This window comes from Tyto alba, unplaced genomic scaffold (genome assembly GCF_018691265.1).
Source record: "Tyto alba isolate M040663 unplaced genomic scaffold, T.alba_DEE_v4.0 Super-Scaffold_2, whole genome shotgun sequence".
NCBI classification, from domain to species: domain Eukaryota; kingdom Metazoa; phylum Chordata; class Aves; order Strigiformes; family Tytonidae; genus Tyto; species Tyto alba.
In genome coordinates, this window is record NW_024881282.1 from 58640318 (window position 1) to 58658469 (window position 18152).

At 36.5% G+C, this 18152-nt stretch overlaps 1 protein-coding gene across 1 annotated transcript in view; it reads right to left on the minus strand.

Moving 5' to 3' along the window:
- Positions 1-18152, minus strand: part of CNTN1 (contactin 1) — a 261654-nt gene that overhangs the window by 73995 nt on the left and 169507 nt on the right. Inside the window, exons 5-7 of the mRNA XM_032999800.2 lie at positions 7531-7660; positions 4732-4904; positions 195-290 (exon numbers count right to left, since the gene is read on the minus strand). Coding sequence (XP_032855691.1) covers positions 195-290; positions 4732-4904; positions 7531-7660 — 399 coding nt within the window. The remainder of the gene's footprint in view (positions 1-194; positions 291-4731; positions 4905-7530; positions 7661-18152) is intronic.

Genomic DNA, 18152 nt, shown 5'->3' on the forward strand with positions numbered 1-18152 from the left:
CAAATTCAACAATATCCTTTATATATGGTCAACTACAAGCATATATACAAAATGTAAAACCTAACCTAAACAGTGATTCTCAAGCTGTATAAAAGTTACTGTTTAAGTAAACTTAAAGGAAACTTTTAAAAAGAGATATTAATTTCTCTTCTACTCTTAAGCATTTGAAAATTAAGCACTTTGAGCTGAATTACCTGGGTAGTGATAAGGGGGCTCACAAAGAAGCACTGCTCCAACACCTTCTCGCACCTTAACCTCATAGCGTTCCTCAGGTGGAAAGGGATCCAGATCTAGTTTAAAAAAAGGAGGGGGGGAAAAATGTTTTTTTCACTACAATAAATTATTATTATTATCATCATCATTATTATTATTATTATTATTATTATTATTATTAGCCATGTAGAAATTAATACCAAAATACAACAATATATGGCAGATAGATACCTGTGGACCCATAATGCTGGTTTTGTTCATTTTAACTTTGTCATTATTAAGTGCAATGGATTTTTTTTACAGTGTTTTAGTCATCATAATCACAAATGCCATAAAAAAAAAAAAAAAAAAGCAGTGCAGATTATATCCCTAAAAGTAGCCAGATGAGCTAGTTTTGAAGAAGGAATCCCAGGAAGAGAAAGGAAAACAATTTTACATTATTTTTCAACTGGTTTCTCCAAAATACAAGATTAATTCTTTACTGTAGCTTAAAGTGACTTCTCTAAAATGACCTGGCTGCCCTCCCTGGCAACTCCAGCAGCCAAGGACTGGTAAGCAGTTAGCTCAGGCACATCTTTTGTGCCAGAGGTTTGGGACAGAAGTGACTCAGATCTCAGGAGAAACCTTAGCTGACCTTCTGTAAACCAACCTCTATGCAGCAGGGTAAAGGGACTGTTCTAAAAGGATAAAGAAACAAGTCCATCATGGAGCTACGTATCATCCCACAGACTGTGGGATAACAGTGATGGTATCTGAAGTGGTAAGATAACAGTTGCATGAGTAACTTCAACTAGGTCAATAATTGCACTTTGCTGCTTCTTTTCCCTCTCAGTTTGTGTATACAGTCTGAAATTAAACTATAAAAAATCTTGAGGCAGGGAACATCTCTTGTGAAGCTTTTCCATGTCACCAAGCACAGGGAGATTGCCAAGATCCTGACTGGAGTCCTGCTCTAAATGCTGCTGTGGTACAAATAATACATCTGTAATAGCTAAGGGCACAGCCTCCAGGTGCGATATTCTACCACAGAAATCATCTAAGCTCCCTTCATTCAGAATACTTCAGCTTCCTTCAATGGCAGGCAGCTATCCAGTTCTCCTAAATCCCCAAGGCTGGCTCTGAGATCTCACTAAAACTTAAATTCAAGAACAGTCAGTCAAAAACAATTAAAAAAAATTCAGGACAGAGATACACACAAAAAGAGATTAAGTAGAAAACAGAGACTATTCACTATGTAAAATGCAATGTATGGTTAGATAGAACTAGTAGACACTCTGCATTATCTAAAAACAATTAATTCCTTAACTTTGTAACAGCTGCTACATTTACTAAATGTGGTACAGGTAAAGGATTCCTGCAAGGCCAACCACATCTGTCAGACCTGAATGGCTACAAGAATCTAAAAACCAAATGTCATTACGCTTTGTCAAATGTATGAAGAAAACTCTAGGAGAGTTACATCAGTGTTCAGGGAAAGATGTCTCTCCCAGCTTCTGAAATATGAATGTTTATTCTGCTCAAACAGACCAGAGGATAATACAGATCTTTCCAGTGACTGGCTGGACCTTGACTGGATCAGTGCTTAAATGGTAGGCATTGTAATGGGCCACTCTAAGGAGTTCTGATTATTATTTTACATAATTTTACACCCCCCCCCCCCCCCATGCCTTAGTGAAATGAATATATTAAATTCTCCACAACCTGCTCCCAAATAATTTGGAATACTATTCTCTGATAAAAAAGAAATTAGATATAACATTGATTTAGTATGAATTAGCTATTTGACCAAACAGGTTTTGTAATCGAAGCCAAGGAAGCTCTTCACACAGATATGAATACCTCTATTTATATCATACCTGCAGTAGTTTGAGTATATTCTCATTCTGTTTGCCAGCATGGACCTTACTATACAACTACTACCTATCTTCAAAATATTGACCAATCTCTTGTGAAAAAATCAAATTCCTTGTTGCAGACGTTTTGATCATCTTGTTAACTTGCCACTGTTGTTCATTTCTGCTCTCTTTGGAACAGATTAGTGTTTAAAATCTCTTGCAGAAATAGGAAAAAAATTTTAAATTACAATCATTAGCAACAAATGTGTTGCTAATTTGATACTACTTTGCATATGGACAGTGTAGAGTTTGATGAAAGGAAAACCTATCATTACTTTTAGGTTATTTTAGCTATTTCAAGTTTACATTTTAAATGTAGACATTTGTTTATAGCATTCTTGAATAACCTTTGAAACTTCGGGACAGCCACCACAAATTTATAGACATTTATAGCATAGGACAGGCAATCTGTATATGTAAAACATGTTAGTCCTGAAATAGAATGGTCTTGGCAGGTGCAAGAAAGTCATACAATTATTGAGATGTAATTGTATACCTTCTTCCCACTTATGAAATGCTCTGCACTCTGACTGGGATTTGATATCTTCTTTGAGTAAGCACTACGTGGTTATTACTCAATAATTACAATAAGTGTGATTCCATGAACTCTTAATTGGAAGATATTCATTTTTGGCTAGAATGAAAGAATTAGCATAAACACTGAACTCTTATAAGTATACAGCTTATATCTAGAGAGTATGGAAATTTCTCTTCCTTGTTGTTCTTGCAGACTCTCTGCTATGAAATTGCTGGTTTACTATTTTGAAACTGTTTCCCAGCAAACAGAACAGTGTATCACCTCTGATTTTTCTCAGCACACACCAAAAAGCCACTAAATATTCCTGCAGGATGAAATTCCTTCCTTTAGGAGCATGTATGTAATAGCTAAAAAACATTTTAATGGGTTTTAAAGCACTAGATCTAAAAAGATCCAGTTCTCTCAGACGTATTAATTGACATTAAGTTTATGAAAGAATGTGGCTTTTGTTCCATAATTTCAGTAAATTTGCCAGTAAGACAAAAATAAAATGTCTTGCTTATGTACAGCTGGTCAAAACTTTTTTGAACTCTTCAAAATGGTTGTTGCCTTTTTGCAGTCAGTTTATGCACAAGCAAAGGAATAGAAACTTCCACTAAAGATCAGACATTTACTATATTAATTTTTGCAACACTATATTCAATTTTTTTGTAACAGTGACTGTGGAATGAGGTAGCTTTTATAGTTGATCATAAAAAGAAGGGAAGAAATACAACAGTGTAAAGAAGAATGAGATGAGCATTTATTTAACATGTATTTATCAGTTTCCAGCTATCTTTTCACTTCTATCCCTCACCTCTTTGCCCTATTACTATTTAAAACTTTCAGTATTATATATTAGGGTTCTGTTCAGTATAACTGTTCAGTACACTAACTGTCAGTGTTCAGCTCATGCGGTCAGTGAGCTGGTAGGCAGGAAAACATGCCTCAGTTTTGATTCTACTTTTTTCATCTATTATGTGTATTAGTTTCATTTTAAGTAGCTATAGCTACTGTTGTAGCTTTTATCCTACTGGTTGTTCAGGACTGGCACCACTGACACCTGCTATAGGCATAAATATCCTATAAATTGAATTTTGACATCCTCTCCATTAGAAGGAGGTAACAACCTGGCCTTCTATTCATTCTAGAAAATACAGTGGATAAAATACAGACTAAGACTAGATCAACTACAATGTGATCCATCAGCTCATTACAGTCTCTGAGTTTCCTTGATGTATGTGGTCCCACAGCTTTACAATTACTAGCAGAAAGCAGAACTTTTCACTTCATCTCTCTTATACAGTAAGAATTGAATTCTGCTCCCAGAGGCTCCCGGAAGACAAGAGGGACACTAAGCACTTAATGTCAGCGTTAAAGGGCACACAGGGCTTTGTGAATGGTCACCAGTAAGAGTGGATTCCCTTTTTTGTCCTCTGATGAAAAAATATATCCAAGTAAAAAAGCATCTTAAGACAAAATAAAATAAAAATCTCAAACACTGTCTTCAGTTAGTAAAATTTTCCGTTACCCTTCATGTAGTACATCAGTTTTTTACAATGCATGCACTTGTTGACAGTGCAGGTCTGTGCATATGTCTGTGCAATTCATGATTGTCAGAAGCTGACAGAAATGTCCCCCAGCAGGGTCTTCATCATAGCCTAGGAGTCAGGGAGCATGTTTTACTAGCGAGTGCCAGGCCTTCCTCCTGCAGGCATCCCAGCTGCGTTTGCACTGCAGCAGCGCCTCATCACCATATGACCCCACTTGCATCTTTCTTCTGTGACTACTTCCCCCTCAGGTCTTACCATGACTTAAAAAGAGTCTGGCCATTATTATCTCCAGTTCTGGCTCCATGAGTCTCCTCAATTAATAATTTAACAGTAACTCACTGAGAAGGATATCATGTCAGCTGAATGCTAAAGAATATAAAATGCTTACAGAGCTTATTTTGTGTTGATCTCTGCAGACTAAGGCACTTAAGATATTGTTTTTACAGAGCAATACAGCTATAGCACATGTTAGCAGAAGACACTGCAGTGTAAAACATTGGGCATTTCAAGCTAACCATAATGTTTCTATGTTTTGACGTAAACATCAGCTTACATCCAAAACTCAGAGTGGCTTCACTGCTTCTGACAGTTCCAAAGATATTCGACACTACACAGACATATTTTCCAGCATCCCTTGATTTCTCTGGATTATTGATAACAAGTCTGCCTCCCACCATACTGTAGCGATCCTTTGTTAAATCAATATCCCAGTTGTTGAGTTTCCACCTATTAAAAAAGAAAAGCCAGATGTAAGATTTGGCCCCAAAAAACAAACCTGCTAAGAAATATGATTTGAAAAATAACACTTAAGGTGTGACAAACTCTACAGGAGATTATTAATATACTTCTATATATGTTTGAAGTTTTTCTTCTGCAAGAGCCACAGATTTGAACTCCATCTTTTTTAAAAAAAACAAACAGTCACAGTCTGCTTCAGCCTTCTCAGAGATGTGACATAGGTTAAAACCTGATTGCTGGCCATGCAGTAAAGGGTGCTTGAGTTGGCCGTGAATGAGCTAGCTAGTCATCAAGCACTTGGATGATAAACATATCCTCAATAATTATCTAAGGCCAAATTGGCGAAGAAAATACTATGCATCTTTGAAGTATGGACTAATGAACATTAAGAGCTTTTTGCAAAATTGTTGTAGGGGATGAATATGGTTTGTAAAGCCTGACGTGCCAGTGAAGTCAGTGCAAAAACAGTGGCATGCCTGATTTAAAACCTACTTACTACATTCAGAAAATTGCTGGATGCTCTCACCTTAATTACTGTAAAACCCCATAGCCAGTTCACTGAGTCATTGTAACTTTCACTCCAGGGACTATGAGAGGAGTTCGGTGGCCCAGGTCTGGCCCTTATTGATTTCTAGTGATTTAAAAAAAGTTAAAATACATAGAGTGGGAACCCAGATTCATGATTTATATCTATTACTGTGTCCACAAGGGGGAGCCCATAACCTTCTTTGAAAGGAACTCCACGTTCCCTGAGCACAAACAGGAAAGATGCAACTTAAATACATCTAAAGATCATACATTTTTTTTTTCAGTGTAAATAACTTTGTCAGAAGGTAAAGATAGGCTTTAGTGTTTGAAAATGAGAGCGCATACCCGGTGTCTTCCTTCCTTATTCTACTAAAATATACAGAATACTCATTTGGAAGCAGAAATTGCAATTGTCATAGAAAGAAACAATAATAAAAGTGGTATTAAAAAAAAAGTAAATTAAAAATAAATAATTAAATTTCAGGATTTTCAAGATGCAGTAAATAGTATTTAGGTGTTACTGGATTTTAGAGATACCAATTCAGTTCAGTGAAAGATACTACATGTCTGTATTACAAATAATAAATCTTCTGTTCAGAAATATCTAGGAATAACTGTCATAAGGACAGTTTATGCTGCAGTAAAAAAAGCAACAGGAAGGACTTATCTACTTCTGAGACAGGAGAATTTTGGCTCATAAACTGTTTGAGGGTTAAGAAATGAAGATAATACACTGAGGTAGACTAAAATAATGATGTCAGGAAATAAGGTAAGTGGCCTTATTCTGTATTGCAATTATAATCACATCAGCTATGAGCACTAATTGTCAGATCTGTTCCCAGGCAGAAAAGCTCTGGAGGTGTGAGGCAATTCTTCCAGAGTGACTTTACTACTTCAGATTTGTAGAGTCTATGACAGATATAGGAGAACATTAAAATTTATGTAGAGTCTGTCATCACTGTACAGATGGTATGTTTACATAGTCCTGCAGACAGAGTGGGCAAGTCTCTGGACAGACTGGAAGTGATGGAGCAGTACATCAGAAGGGTACTGAATCAAAGCGTATCTGGTGTCTCCACACTTCCAGTCCTTTTCAAGGGGAGTGTAAACAAGTGCAACAGTAAAATGCCGTGTAGAAGAACTTGTAAAGATACTAGAGCTAGGGATCATATTCAAAAGGGGTATTCTAGTTTCCCCTCAAATCCTTCAACCACAAGTGGTTCTGTATATGTAGACAACCTGTCAGCATATTTTAAAAAAAAAGGCAATGAACACTAGCTAAGCTGTTTTGATGGAAGAATGCCATAGTTGACCATAATATTGTAACAGATTTAAAGGAGTGTCCAGCAGACTCAACTGCTTTTTCTGTCCTAGAAACCAGTGTCTAGGAACACACCTAAGTGAGTACTATGGGCAGATCATAGGATAGTTTAATGAAATGTATCTCTTTTGCTGTCAAGAAATTGCATCTATCCCTTAGTATGATGACAGCAGTTTTCTGACCATGACTAGGTTGTAAATTAGTCACGGTCTTAACAGTGGCAATCTTAAGTACATATATCTGCACATAATGATCAGATAATGGCTGATATGGATGCCCCAAGATCTAATAACAAAGCAGAACTGCTCTGCTAATAACAACACAATTATTGTAAGAGAGGTCATGTGTGAATCTCTACTAAGACTTGTTGAAACATTTTTCCAGAATAAAGTTTTTCATGTCTTCAGTAGCACAGCTGACACATTAATGAGTATGTCTTTACAATATAGTGGATGTAAAAGCAACATAAGATGTAGAACATCCAGGTTCAACAGCCAGTCCTTCTTCTTTCAGAGGGAAATAGGAGAAAAAGCTGTTCTGAATAAAGAAGAAAAAGGAACTGAACCTCAGTCATCCTTAGCCTAAGCTAGAAAGATAGCCTCTTCATTATTTTTTAATGGTCCCTTTTTTTTTTGTTTTGCATCTGGATCAGTGTTTGAGGACTTTGTATCAATCTGTTAAGATGGTCAAACATTTAATACCACACCCTGAAAGACTTATTGATTAAAATATCTAAGTCCTGAAAATCAAAACAACAGAGGTTACCTGTAAGTAGGAAAAGGAATTGCTCGAGCTCTGCAGTTCATTGAAACTTGTCCATCAGAAGATTCTTCTGGATAGATGGTATCAATGGGTTGTTCCTCAAAAACAGGTCCATAACCTTTGTTTCCTTCCTCTGAAAAAATGGTAGATTTTGAAATTAATCACTTTTTAATTACTAGCCAAACCGAAGATGAATTTATATTACATATTCCAGATTCAAAATGCAAAGGCTAAATAGTGAGTCCCACCAAATCAAGTTCTACATGCATCAACAAAACCAGAGAAGTACAGATAATAGAAGTGCTGGCCTTCCCTCACTGACTCCTGCCTCATTCCTGCCTTCTGAGAACTAAAGTAACTCAAACAATGCTCCTGTAAAACTACCTTCCCTGTCTTGTCTGCTGACATCATCAATTATTTGTCACAGTTTATGCCAACTGTCATGGAGATAATTCCGAATTGAAGATATGCCCTTTAGGAATGCAGTAGACCAACTTATCTCACAGTGGCCAACAAATTCTCATCAAATGGGTCCAGATCCAAAACAACTATCCAAACATGAGGTGTTCCTTACGTCATAACCTAATCGGTCCAATGGTTTTATATATTCAGAAAGAATCTTTACTGCACTGGACAAAAAAACCCATATGTTGGAGATCAAAGCTGAGAATTACATTGTTTCCAGAACATCTGTCTTTCCTTTCAAGTTCAGGTATATGTTCATGTTAACTTTCTCCTCTCCAAAATAAGATTTTAAAAGAAGTCCCACACTGAAAATTGAGTTTGTAAAGTCAAGCACTTAAAGGTGAATAAATGTCAAACAAGTTTGACAACAAACTTTTTAAAAAATCTTTATCCTCCATTTGCTGATGCTGTTGTAAAGGTTGCAGACTCTGGCTGGCCCCCTGCTGCATTCCCTTCTCCTTTATCTCCTCCAAGCATATAATACTGCTCTTTGTGGTCTGTAAAAGCAAGACTAGGAGCAAAGGTGGAACACTCTGGGAAAATTCTGCTCAGTAAATCCAGGAAGTAACTGATTTTTTTCTGTGAAAACGGGAAATGTGCATTCTAGGTACAGAATGGCATTGCAAGGAATGTATATCCTCCGTATAGATACAATTTTTAGGCAACACAGCTGTGTGATTCTCACAGGTCCCCAATGAGACTCAACTAACAATACAGACACTTGTAAGAAAACCCATGGGAAAAACAAAGTAGTTGTTTTCCGCATGTACCTGCTACCAGGTTCAATTTCCATGCAAGTTCAGAGCCTTGCTCCAAATCATAGAGATACCTGAGATCTGGAAAATGACTGCAAGAACCTTGTAATATAAGGGAAACAAACAAAATAAACAGTTTTCCTAATAAAATCTTCAGAGATGGATGAATCATTTTACCTTCAAAATTTCCAAAAGCAACGATTAAAGTTGGAAAAATCCTAGTATTTTGCAATAGTATCTGTGCTGCCTATAAAAATCTGCTACACGTCTTGCAATGCTACATTTAAAAAGTCTTCACAGATCAAGAGATAAACTGGCAATGTAACAAATGAATGTCCTTAAATCAAATTACGATTTTGTACTCATCTCCTTAAAAGTCTTGCCTTTGGTTATAAAAACATTTTAGACTAAATTAGGTAGTTTTTTAGAAAACCTAAAAGAGAAGAAAGAATCTATCAACATAACTAAAGAATGTAAATTATGTCCATGTTAAAATTTCATGTATACATAAAACAATCCTTCTGCAGATACCTTTTTTATTGTTCCTAAATGCCATATTCACAGGTAGACGTTGAATTACAGCACTAGTAGAAGACAGGTTACAGATAAAAAGTCAGTTCCCTTTCCAGTTCAAGTCTGGGGAAAAAATCACCATTTCTCTGGTGACAGGAGAAAGTCCAGAAGGCACTGTTATGCTGCAACACGTATAGTGAGGCAACTTCATTTTAAAAAACTAATTTGTGTAATGAGAAGTCTTTCAAAGAAGCAAAGAAGAGCACGTAGAAAGAAAGGCAGCGCCTCTGAAGAATGGTCTTCTTTCTTTGATATGTTAAAGCACAACACTATGTAAAAATCTTCATATTGCTAGATCAAAACAAGAAGTCATTTCATATTGAAATGGCAAGAATTGTATATTTGCTTGGAGCATGGAATGACTGAACCACAACCCTGATGGCACTTTCTGTGCAGTTCTTAAATATGAATACAGAATAACAAGAGGCCTCTGGCAGCATATAGCCGTATCATATGCATCTGACTCTTCCCACCTTAGGACTCAAATGGTATTACAGACCACTTAGGCGTTTCATGGCATGAATTTTTAATGCTGCCAGAACTATTAATTATACTGAGTTAATGTCTGTTTCTCACACCTATCAAATATGCTTTATAATGGCAATTCTGCTGCAGTCTATTATGACTCGGGTTTCAGATGTCTGTCTGAGCGGAAAAAGATGTGCAGACTGAATGTCAGGTGTGGCAACCAATCAACCTTTCATTCTCAGATGTAAGCTGAGTGTGGACCAGTGATACAAAACAGCATGAGGGAGAAAAGAGAAGAGAAAGCGTTTGTGAAAAGATCAGCAAGAGATGTTCACACTGTAAGTGAAGTACCATGCCTGTGTGATGAAGTTAGGAGAGTGAGGAAGGTCAGACTAAGAGTACAAGGAAAAAGCCCAGCTCATTGAAGTTGTGCCTACAAAAAAAATAAGGGGGGAGAAGTAAAAGTAGGGAAAGGAATAAGGAAATGGATGCATTAGATAAACTGAGGATGAGGAGAAAAACACACTTCATCTGTTCTGGTCCTGCTTTAGACAGGAGGAAGGACCACTTGACCTCTCAAACACCCTTACTGCCCTATTTTTGGGTATGTTTTTTGCGATTTTATTTACAATTGGAGCAAAGGCCATCACCTAATTCTGATTGAGGCATTCTTCAGGGAACTACAAACAAGATTCAGACTTTTCAACAGTGCTAAAATGTATTAGGAAGTCTTTGCAAAGGTCACGAAAATCTCTACACAGCTGATGAGATCATGGATCCTGCATAAGAACTCTTGCTGCTGGAAGGTCGCCCTGTCATCCCATCTCCAAGAGATACTTTCCAGCTGGGCAGTGTCATTTTCCCTCTAGGCACTCCTGCAATACCTCTCATGCCTCTCTGACACCTTAGGTACCTGATAAAGCTAAAGAGCTAAAGCTTTCTGGGTTAATTTTCTGCCAGTTTAGCAAGGTGAATTTGTTCACTGATGAAGACCTGTGCCAGTGCAAAGGGTGGAATAGGAGCAGGGGTATAGGCTTCCACCTTTTGAGCAGAAAAATGTTGTCTTATTAACTGAACCATCTGAAAGAACCACTCCCTAAATAAGATAGATCTATCTGAAAGCCTTACCAGTACTTACAGATGAGCTAGCTACAAAATTGTATTAGTACAACTTTATGTCCACAAGCCTGTCAGAGATCATAGTATAAAATATACAACACATTCAGATAAAAGATACCAAAAGGATGTCTGAAAATAATCAGAAACCACTTGAGGCAGTTATTTTCAAGTAATCTCAAGAAACTTCATCAGAAGAGGGAAAGGGAGGGCACAATAAAAATGTTTATTCAGTGCATCATAATTGCATATATATTTAATTCAGAAAATTTAAAACTTTTCCATATAAGCATACTCTTAAAAAACTAGCTTTCAAATTACTTAATTTTGCATGGCATACACTAATGTAGAACACAGAGACAAAGAGGTTTTCCAGCCCATATACACTCATGTTGTATTACTTAGGTCATAAAAAGAACAATTAAATCAGTAGCCAATCATCTTTGTATCAATCCTCTATGGATCTCCTTTCACCTCACATCCTTCCATGTCCTAACCATTTGCCCACTCAAATGGCCTTACAGCCTCTATGCACCCTGCTCCTGGTTCTCACTCTCGTATCCTTCTTTTCAATAAGGAAATTATGCTTATCTGTAAATATAAAGGTAATGCAAAACTTTTCAACATAGCCACCATACAGATCAACCTCTTGTGTCTTATTTCCAAAAGTCTAATCACTATCTGTTGTTGTTAGAGAGTATACTTTATTAATTCAATACTTATTTTCATGATATAATTCTACACAACTTTATTCATTCTATGTATTGCTCTAACTACACTGACACTAAATTACTCACATTGGGTAGAAATTTGACATAAATTCAACAACATAACAGACAAATTCTGACTTGAATTTTGAAAGATGAATGACTTGAGCAAAGCTGTCTTGGATGTAAGTCACCATAACATTGGTAGGAAGAAGGGAAGGGACTGATTCATCAAAACCAAATATAATTATTGTATATTAAAAATACCCTAAATTAACCATGTAACCTTCCAGCTTAGCTTACAGGTCTTCATTTAAAAACACATTTAGGGAAGTGATTCATTCAGTTCATGATACTAGAGGGTCTTCTTATGTGTCCTTTATATGGCCTTGCTGCAGACAAGAGGAAGGTTGAGTAGGGGGGGAGAGAGTATGGTCACTTGGTCAGTTTGGGGTATGAGGATCAGGAGCCTGATATGTGGAGAAGATATGTGGTAAGAGCATCCCAGGGATCAAGCTTGGGACACTGTAAAAAAGGGAGGATGCAGGGGTTAAGTCTACGGCTATTTTGTGGAAATGGCCAAGTGATCTTGTACTGCTTTGACATTATTGCGATGAAAAGAAATAGATATATCTAGGGAAAGGAGGTGGCATAACTAGAAAACTGCTGGGGATACAACTGGGGTGAGAACTTAAACAGAGGAAAAGGAAACTTAATGTGGTATAAATGAGGTGCTAGGAAAATACTGTCCAGCATAGACACTATCATACAGTTATGACTTTTTGGCAAAAATGTGGATGGTCCCAGGGGAAAAGTGAAGGAAATTCGCACCTGCACAAGAACATACACACACAGAGCTCAATTTCTTCCCAACTTCTTTCCCACCCAGTCCTGTTAAATAGTGTTTGAAAAACCCTGAGCAAACACTCTGTGTTTTAGTATCTGGCAGATTTTATTACCTGTTCAGAAAATTCCTTACTAGATGTGTTTTCTTAGTCTGGCATTATCCCCATTGCTACAGTACATTTTTGTCAAATTTCTCGTTATCTAGACTTTTCATGTCTGAGTTCTAGTCTGTCCAAGACCTGAGGCAACATACGTACTTCTAATACTCAGGGCAACATGCCTTCCATTTTTTTTTACTTCTGATTTTCCCAAATACATGAAATTTAATTCTTCTAAACAGAGGAAATGACTTGCTGGGTTTTTTAATCACAAAAAACAGTAAAAACCAGTGACTGATTACCTGATATTTCTCCCTACCTGATCTTTGTAGATCCTACCAGATTTACCATCTTAAATCATCTTAGAAGATGTCTTTTTTACTAACTCTAATAACACTCAAATAAGTAAGACTTCATAATTTATTTTAGCAAATCTATTCAATGTCTAATAATGCTTACAATTAGATTTTTCCTTTAACATTTAATTTTTAATATCTAAAATTCTTCAACTTTTGGACCTTTTTATTGAACTTTCTAATTTTACTAAAAGTTTTCATATTAGAACTGAGTTTCATCTTCTGGTATTTTACCAGCCTCTTGTGTCTTTCCTCTTATTAGAAGAAATAATGAAGAAAAAATTGCACTAAGAATATTTGCACACAACCACTTACCTTGCTCTTCAGGTGCAATGAGTGTCTTCAAACATAAATGTAATATTTACATTCTACATAGTACTAACCAACTATGTCAACCTGTTACCACCATAGACAATATAAAATATTGAACACAAACCAGCAATTTCTGTGAGTTACAGTGCTGAGCAAAAAATTCCTCTGTTGAGAAAGAGCAGGGTTAGTTTGCTTCTTTCAACATGAGTCACCCAAATCACTTTCAGACAAACCAAATCATTCTATTATCAGCTAATTCAGTCCTTACACACATCTAATTAATTCTGAAAATCAATTTTACTCACAGATTAAGGATAATGTCATGAAATAAAGCTGTTTATAATTATGGGAGCCACTGTGTATGTGAGCACAACCAGAAAGGGAAGTTAAAAATATGTAGTTTATTAAAGACTATTGTGCATATCCCACAACTGATGAGGGACTTATTATTATACACTTGGATTTACTTGTTTTGCAGCAGCATCTAGAAACCTCTGTGGAAGGACAGGGCGTGCATGGTCAGGCAGTACTAAGAAAACAGCCTTTGCCCTAAAGAAATTATTATTTCACTCCAGCGCAGCACCGGAAGTGCAACTGCACTTTCTGCTTCTTGTTCTGCAGGGCCCAGACACCCAAAGAACACAGAGAAGGTCAAGCACAAAGAGATACTATTATCCTTACATTCTCACATGTCCAAAGATAGCGGTGTACCTGCCCTTCCTAGCCAAATTTGAACATCCTCTAGTGGATCTCATAGAAATATACGGTTCTGTCCATGAACCTTATGCAGAAGTGTACCAAAATACTGATTTTATTGATATATATAGGAACATAATTTCCACTGTACCACACAACTCTTCAGTTCCTCTTCCAAACTTTCCAAACATTTTTTTTTTTTTTTATGCAATACCTCTACATACCATTTACTGCCAGCACAGATACTGCATTTGGATCTATAAATAAAAAAATCTCAAAGTGTAAATTTAATCTGTGAAGTTCCTGGGGGTAAAACTAGTGTCTCTGGGTATCTGCTTTTATGGGACTGCAAAATCCAGACAACTTTCCTAAATCCATTTATGAAGTAGAATTTAGTGCTCAGATTAAATATGACTTTAGATATGAGATATGATATTAGATAACAGAGCTGAGAAAATAGTAACACTACAGCGCTGGCACATCATGGCTGAAGTAAGGCATCTTACTCATGCTGTAGTACTCCCCTTTAACAGAGTCAGACTCATCACTAGCACTACCAATTTTTAACTAATCATTCTAGGTTCAATCACGACCTTCTCTTTTTTCTCTCAGTTCTACACCAAGAGTTAGGAATTTCCTGGATTGGCACTGACGAGGTGAGAATTGGCCGCAGGTGCATTGTTTTTCAGGACACCAGGCTAAAGGAGTAAGTTGCAACCCAGCAAACCCAGTGAAGTACATTTCCTCTGACTTTTTTGTTGCTACTTTTAGCACAGGGAATCATAAGGCTGATCTGTATCACACAGGCAGGGAACATGCGCTAAGAAGGAAAGAGCTGATGATCTTTATCAGGACTTCTGTATCATATGGCAGAAAATTTGGAAAAGGGAAAAAAGACCACTATGTTTACCGGTAGATGCAGCTGCTAATAATTACACATTACCTCATAGTTAACATTTAACAACCACCATAATTCAAATATATCTATTTTCTTCTGCTCATGGACAGTTACCACAAGTACATCAGGAGTTACTTTATAACTGATCTGAGGTGTTATTTTGTTGGGAACCTGAAATAGAGCATTCCTGAAATTTATTTAAATTATTTGTACAGTCTGCTACCTGCCTTTTCAATATACTTCTTCTCATATTTTGCATAAACAATTCTTTATCTAATCTGAATACAGAAAAGTAGAAGAAAACAGAAAATTCCCAAGGGAGTAGTATGCTGTAATTTCACTGTCAGTCTTTTATAATGATTTGCTCAAATGTATCTCAAAGATAGGTTACTAAACCATGTTAGGACATTTGTGCATCATTCTGTCTTCATATGGCTAGTATAAGAATAAGTAAAAATATTATAGATGAACATTTACTCTCACTTTCTGATTTGGTATACTGAGAGAGTTTGCAAGTATGCCTTCATTTTCTACATTCTTTACATGATATATCTTTCCATGTTGGCTTATAGGGTAGTTACAATCTCTATTTCATGCCAGAACTGTGCAATGTTCTTTACTTAAGAGTAAAAGTAATCTTTATGTTTTTTCCCTATTTATGAAGTTATTAATACTTTTTCTTTCTGGAATGTACGAAAGTGACCCACATTTGGTTTCAGAACAGAAATATCATAGCTAATACACAGTGTTACCACTCAATTTTTAATAAAGTTATGTATTTCAAGTGATTTTTCAGAAATGGTTTATATATAGTTATGTGGCAATTCACTGGGAAAGTAGACTAAATAGGTAGTCAAATGTAGGATTAAGTCACTTCACCCAAATCATTCACATATTGTGAATCATGTGCAAGAGATTTTTAATGGATGTCCACTTGTATGTTTGCCTCATTTATTCTAAAGTGTCTTTAATCTCACTAAATCCTCAAATTAAACCACAAAAAAAAATGTAAGTAATTGAATCATAATAAGGGAAACAGCTGATTAAACAAAATGGAGTAAGTGTTCCCTTAACCAGTACTTAGGGCACTCAGGCTTCTGGAAGGGCTCCCAGATTCAGCACCATTTAAAAAGTGTTTTACTCAGGAAGAACAACTGGCTTCCACATGCCAAACAGAAAAACATTATTGTGTAAGCTACCATAAGCAAAAGAAACTAACAGAGAAAAAAATGATGGATATTACTGAAATAGAGTCAAGGGCTGGCAGTAAAACATACAGGGCTATATATGCCTATGAATCCATATGCTCAGAAATTACAGTGGATGTATCCTAAGGCCCTAATCCCTCAAACACTTCTGTACATGCATTCAACTCCATAGTAAAACAGCCCAAAGCTCCAAGGCCAGAAGACCAAGCCTCCATATACTAGAAGGGAGTCCTGTAAAATAAAGGGAGAAAAATTTGGATGCTCTTCAAGACCTATCAATTGCATACTAATAACAAATAAAGTACCATTTTCCTTTAAAAAACAAAAGACAAAACTATATGAATTTTCCTTTCCAAATGTCTCCATAAAACAATTAATGTTTAAGATAACTGTAAAAAGGTTAGCAGTATTTTTTTATGGATGAACGCCTAATAATTCCACTGTAATGACAATATATTTTCAATGAAAAATGGTAACAGTTTTAGTAAGGGATGGCTACAAGAGCTTCTCCTGGAAATATAAAGATCTTTAACTTCATCTTTAGGAAGGGTAAAATGGTAATACTGTTTTCTTAAAGCAAATAATAATGAGACATCATTAAAAGTACTTATTTAAGTTCATTAAAGGCCTGTCATACTCTTTCAGGAACTTGATCCATCACAAAATTGAAGCATGTAAGTTGATCCAAATCAACAAACTTACGTCTAAGTTCAATGTTAAGCACATGTGCAAGTCCTCTGCTGGATAAGAATCAACTTGGTTCTAAAACCAGCACAAATTGTGACATGAATATCGATAGCAAATCACAGTGAAAAGTTTTCCAAAGATCAATGTCAGAAAGAAGCTAAAACAGGTGGAAAACCCATTACTCCCACTGTTCATCAATATAAAATTATTTTAATTTGCATCTTTATTGTTCTAATGAGCCTTCTCCTTCTTTTTCTGTTGCTGCTTCCTGTACACCTCTCTATTTCCCTGGCATTTAATGTTGCCACAAGCGGCTGCTCGAGACAGTCATTTGGTATCACTCTCATCAGTATCGGTCTACCCGACAGCGTTCTATCTTGTTACATATTTTCACAGGAGAGAGGGACAAAGATCTGATGACACCGCACATGGATAGAATAACCTTGAATGCTAATGGATGCTGAACAGAAGAGCTATGGACTCACTCACTGCTTGCACCACAAGCCTAGAAATCATTTGATATTTGGAATTAGATCTCGTACTGTTTTCAATACGTCACAGAAATGAGGACCTGCTAGTATCTGAGAAGCTCCTGCTCAGAAACAAGATGGTCTGGGAATGAGCCAAAATATCTCTACCAGGCCTGCAGGAAGATAAACAAGGCACTTCCAGGTTTCTGAGCATTATGAACACAAAACACACTATGATTATTTATTTACAAATGTCAGACACTTTGCAGTAGCATAAAATGGTCTTCTAAGATCCAAGCAGGGACATGGCAGGCAAGATAGACAGATATTAAGTATATTCACCCACTTTGTATTTTAGAATAGAATGCATATCTCTCTTTTGCAATTGTAAATAATAGTGTATATTGTGGTAAAAAGCTTTAAATAATGTAGATTCTGGCCCTCTGTTCCAGAGAAAATCCAAGCTATATATAATTTAAGGTTTGGGGGCTGGATTTTTTTTTTTACTTCTCTCATAATCAAGTGGGAAAAGTTGCACTTGGCATTCATGGGAAGCTTATGTACTGAAGCTGTAACGTGTTCATGTCCACAAAGCTCATGGTGTATCATTTCATGGTCTATAAAGAAGAATCCGTTACACTGATGGAGAAGAAGTACCCATGTAATCCAGCAAGACACTATAGGGACATCAGTTTCCAAGAATCAGTCAGCACTCAAACAGTAACCAACCACTCAAGCAGTCCCATTTTAGATTATACAAATGGGTTAGATTGTCTTTGTGAAGGCTGCCTCTACTTTTCTGGACTGAAAAGAGCAGAAGAATTACTCCTATCTCATATAAGCCAGTGAAGACCTTGAGGAGCCGCATAGTTAACTATGTAGTTTCTCCTTTACAGAAAGTTGCATGTATGAACAGCTCCATCCCTTGGCAGAGCAAGTTTCTCCACTTATGCCTAAGAATGACAGGGTA